The 4744-nt window shown below is 42.3% G+C and overlaps 1 protein-coding gene across 1 annotated transcript in view; it reads left to right on the forward strand.

Moving 5' to 3' along the window:
• Positions 1-4744, forward strand: part of LOC118406315 (dynein heavy chain 1, axonemal-like) — a 77410-nt gene that overhangs the window by 50538 nt on the left and 22128 nt on the right. The window contains 6 exon segments of the mRNA XM_035806241.1: positions 332-506; positions 1614-1805; positions 2345-2464; positions 3237-3413; positions 3942-4133; positions 4602-4732. Of these exon segments, the coding sequence (XP_035662134.1) occupies positions 332-506; positions 1614-1805; positions 2345-2464; positions 3237-3413; positions 3942-4133; positions 4602-4732 (987 nt within the window).

The raw sequence follows: 4744 nt of genomic DNA on the forward strand, positions 1-4744 counted from the left end.
TTTCTTGATTCAGTAATGATATTTTAACCTTTTAATCCCTCCTCTGCTTGATATGCAATGGTCAAGTATGCTTGCATTCGGTAGGTCATGAGTTCAATCCTTATGAAGGCTATTGTAATGGAGATAGGTTTCACCTGATATGTGCATGAGATGTGAGAGGGACTTAAACTAAACATTCTTCATCTCTGTAGCCCAATTGGAGAGGTGTTCCGTGCCCGCCTGCGCCAGTTCCCCTCCCTGGTGAACTGCTGCATGATTGACTGGTTACGTTGTCTTCTTCATTATGAGGTGCGAGAAGGACTTGATGTAACAAAACTTTTCTTCTCCGTAGCCCGATCGGAGAGGTGTTCCGTGCCCGCCTGCGCCAGTTCCCGTCGCTGGTGAACTGCTGCACGATCGACTGGTTCAGCGAGTGGCCTGCGGACGCCCTGACCTCCGTGGCAAACACCTTCCTGCAGGAGATCCCCGACATCGACAGCACGGATCAGGCCCTCATGGACGGACTGGTGGGTTTTAGTTTTCTTCATCTTTAAGTGGTAGTCCTTTGATATCGAAGATGACTCTCTGGTGTACTCTTCGGGGGTTGGGGCTCTGTGGCAAACACCTTCCTGCATGAGATCCCCGGCATTGACAGCACAGATCAGGCCCTTACTTATCTTCGTATTCTTCTTGGTTGTCTTTCAATATCTAAGATGACTCTCTAGTATACTCTTTGGGGAAGGGGTTCCTGATGTTACAGAGCCTCTATGAGAGGACGGAGGACCTTTGCCTGGAGTTTGGAAAGAAGCTGGCCAAGTCAAACCTGTACCACACTTGGCTACCATGCACAAGAGGTGAAGTCACAGGGAGGAAAACGAGACAAACAAACAAAATTGACACCATACCAGCACGCACAAAACGATATGCCCAAAGTCCATTACCTTACATTGTCAAACTCTTGAACAGCAGTGAATAACTTTTATTTAAATTGATGTGTAATTATTATTGTATTTTATCATGATTGTAAATTAGCTACAAATGTGTATAAGGTGATTGATGTATTCATCTGTAGTGCTTGTAAAAACTTTGTAACAACAAATGTGTATAAGGTGATTGATGTATTCACCTGTAGTGTTTGTAAAAAGCTTGTAACTGTGAATATCACAATTCAGCCTTTTGGCTGCCAAGAGTGTTCAACCAATAAACCAGTCTATGTGCCTTCTAACTCCGAAGCTTGATGCACACAGCCGCCCGCACTTGCACATTTACTTGATTATTTATCTATTTTGAATCTTAAAGACTTCTTGGTGGCCCCTTCACTAAAGTATGCTGATTTTCGAGGGGGGACAGAAAACATTGTAACAAATGGTACATTATATCAAATAATACAACACATTGATTATATATTGTTTATTTAATTGTAATACTACACGCAATTATAGTAATTAGTCTTTAGTACCCCATCATCGGATTTGCTGCCTTTAGGCCACATGGGTAGGAACATGCAAATAAAACAAAGATTTTAAAAAAGTTATTATAATTGTTTTTGATACTGATACAGAAATTGAAATGAAACCATACATAATAATGATTCATTGCAAAAATGACATCCTTGTCTGCCGTTGTCTCCCCAGGTGAAGATGTGCATGGCGATGCAGGTGACGGTGGCACAGAAGTCCCAGCAGTACCTGGCAGAGCTGTCCCGACACAACTACGTCACCCCCACCAGCTACCTGGAGCTGCTGGGAATCTTCTCCAAGCTGCTGGGAATGAAGAAACAGGAGCTGAACACCGCCAGGAACAGGATGAAGACTGGATTGGATAAGGTATGGTCTAAGATTTTTTGAAATTCATTTTACATATACACAAAAATATACATTGGTAAATTAACAGATAAATCCTCCCTTTGCAGTTTTGCTCATAAGCCACAGAAAACTGTTAGATAACAGTATACAGAACAAACTTAAGGTCAAATGAACAGTTTATACCAGCAGGCGTTTGAATGTGTGTTTGGAACTTACCGGTCCGAGAAGATAACAAGAGCAAAGTAGAGCAGAGTTGATAGTCAATTTACCAACTTGAAGTTTCTACAGTCAAACTTGGTCTAAGTTAACAGAGGCATGTAATTTAGTGTTGTTTACATGAAGATTATTAAAATGTCAATTATAGAAGTCACATACTGCATCAAACAAATCCTTTGTAGCATTGCTGGACCATTGTTTTGAGTATTGCCCAATTCACAAGTTTTCAAGGACAATTAGGTCTAGGCTCATGTTCGGAGCTGGACCTGATCCTCTGGACCTGGACTGAATTTTCGGCTCCGGTACCCACCCCTAGTTGACAATGTTGTATTCTTGCTCTGCAGCTCCTGGCCACAGCTGATGAGGTAGCCAAGATGCAGGAGGAACTGGAGACGATGAAGCCACTTCTGGAGGAGGCCTCCAAGGAGACTGTCGTTACCATGGAGAAGATCGCTAAAGATACTGTAAGAAGTTACTTAGTCTAAGAGATTTCTTTGGCTGAGATCCTCTATGCTTCTCTCAATTGATGCTGCGAAAAATGGAAAAAATATCATGATTCATTCAAAACCTCTCTAGACTTGAAGGATCTTATAATACAAGGAGAATACAAAATAGATTTCTTTGGCCCGAATTTCTGGGCTGAGACCCTCTATACCTCTCTCAATTGATGTTTTGGAAAAATATGCAAGATGGTTGGAAAAAATCTCACGATTCATTCAAAACATCTCCAGACTTTTTATGTAGACTGTATGATTTTGTTGCCTTCTTCAGGGTCAATACTGATGACCAATCACTTCAGATCGTAAATTCATATATCAAGAGTTACAGACACGTGAATCTTGCGGATACGTGACATCAGCATTTGGTCAAATATGCCAGGAAGTTTATAATGCCCACTGTCTCTATTCAGTGATGGCTGGTGTGCCCTGATGTATACGGCCTACTTTATACCTCTTCCATTAAGTAAAAGTAAATGCTTTGTTGAGCCAGATGACAGAGAACTGTACAATTATTGTCTGTATTGCACCAATGGAAAAAAATGCTGACTTTGTAGAGCCATATTGGACAGTGTTGATACGAACCTGATTGTTAACAGATTGTTGCTGAGGAAACCTGTAAGGAAAAGTTCTCTTGAAAAATATCGATCAAAAGTGAGTCACCAATGAAAACAATGGCCAATCGTTATTGTGTAGAGCAATATTGGACAAGTGTTGATACGAACCTGTTTGTTTACAGATTGTTGCTGAGGAAACCCGTAAGGAAGTGGTTCAGCAGGAGACGGAGGCCACTGCCAAGGCCAAGGAGGCCCAGGCCATCGCAGACGATGCTCAGAAGGACCTGGACGAGGCTTTACCGGCTCTGGACGCCGCCCTGGCCAGTCTGAAGTCTCTCAACAAGAACGATGTCATTGAGGTGGGTGTCGTTTTGTCAATTTTATTGTATAATGCTTGAATGTAATCTAGCAGTCGCTTTTGCGACTTAGAGTGTACTAGATGGTATTTAAAAATGTTTACAACATTTTCACAGGCATACAACAGCTGGTTACACTTAGTCTAGTAAGCATCCATTTGTTAAATGGTACAAACTGATGAATTAAGGCCCCAGGTAAGGGGAAACCCCTGATAAACCTTTTAGGTTTCTGTCTTTTGCAGCATCTTGTACCTTCCATTTGTACATTATGATTTTTTTTAATGTGAAAAAAAAACAATAACAATGAATAACAGCAAATAACAATTTCTGTGTTATGTTACAATTTTAAGACCATGTATCCGTGCACAAAATAAACGCTTACCAACAAGCTTTCGATCAGTCCTCTGGTCCTTCTCAAGTTGAAGTGACCCAGAGCCTAAGACACACATCCGGAACGGAAGTGTGATGTCAGCAAAGGGTCAAAGGTGCTTGGCAGACGGTATCAGTAACAATATCTGTGTATGTGCGCAGGTGCGTGCCATGCAGCGCCCGCCCGGCGGTGTGCGGATGGTGATCGAGGCTGTCTGCATCATGAAGAGTATCAAACCCAAGAAGGTTGCCGGAGACCAGCCTGGCAAGAAGGTGGATGACTACTGGGACCCCGGCAAGGCTCTGCTGCAGGACCCTGGCAAGTTCCTGGAGAGTCTCTTCAAGTATGACAAGGTAGGGGAAACATGTTTGGAATCATTTTTTACAGTTCCTTATGCCTGTTGAGGTAGCATTTTGTTAAGGGATGTACATGTAAGCTAAAGGTTCCAGTTTGGACGGCTTGATCGTAACACGAAGGAAGTGCGTGGTTGTCTCCCTGACTCCACTAATGGTGGAGTTTCATAAATGTAAAACTATAGCAAATTCATTTAGGATGTGTCACGCTTGTTTTTCCCCAAAACAAATCAACTGTGGAAGGGGTTATAAACATGTTAGACAACCAATTCAGATTTCCGTTACCAATGCTATAATGATTATAGCATCCATTCCTTAACTTACAATATACTTGCATTTGCCAGATCTCATTTACATAATATTTTCCCACTGTCTGTACTTGCCATCAGTAAAATCATTAGAATCTGTGAATCTCCAACATTTCACTAAATAGATGTAATATTTTTGTGTGATAACTTTCTACCCCAGGACAACATCCCAGACAGCGCCATCAAGTTGATCCAGCCGTACATCGACAACGAGGAGTTCCAGCCCGCCGCCATCGCCAAAGTGTCCAAGGCCTGCACCTCCATCTGCCAGTGGGTGCGCGCCATGCACAAGTACCACTTCGG

The sequence above is a fragment of the Branchiostoma floridae genome, chromosome 19 (assembly GCF_000003815.2).
Source record: "Branchiostoma floridae strain S238N-H82 chromosome 19, Bfl_VNyyK, whole genome shotgun sequence".
Lineage (NCBI taxonomy): Eukaryota > Metazoa > Chordata > Leptocardii > Amphioxiformes > Branchiostomatidae > Branchiostoma > Branchiostoma floridae.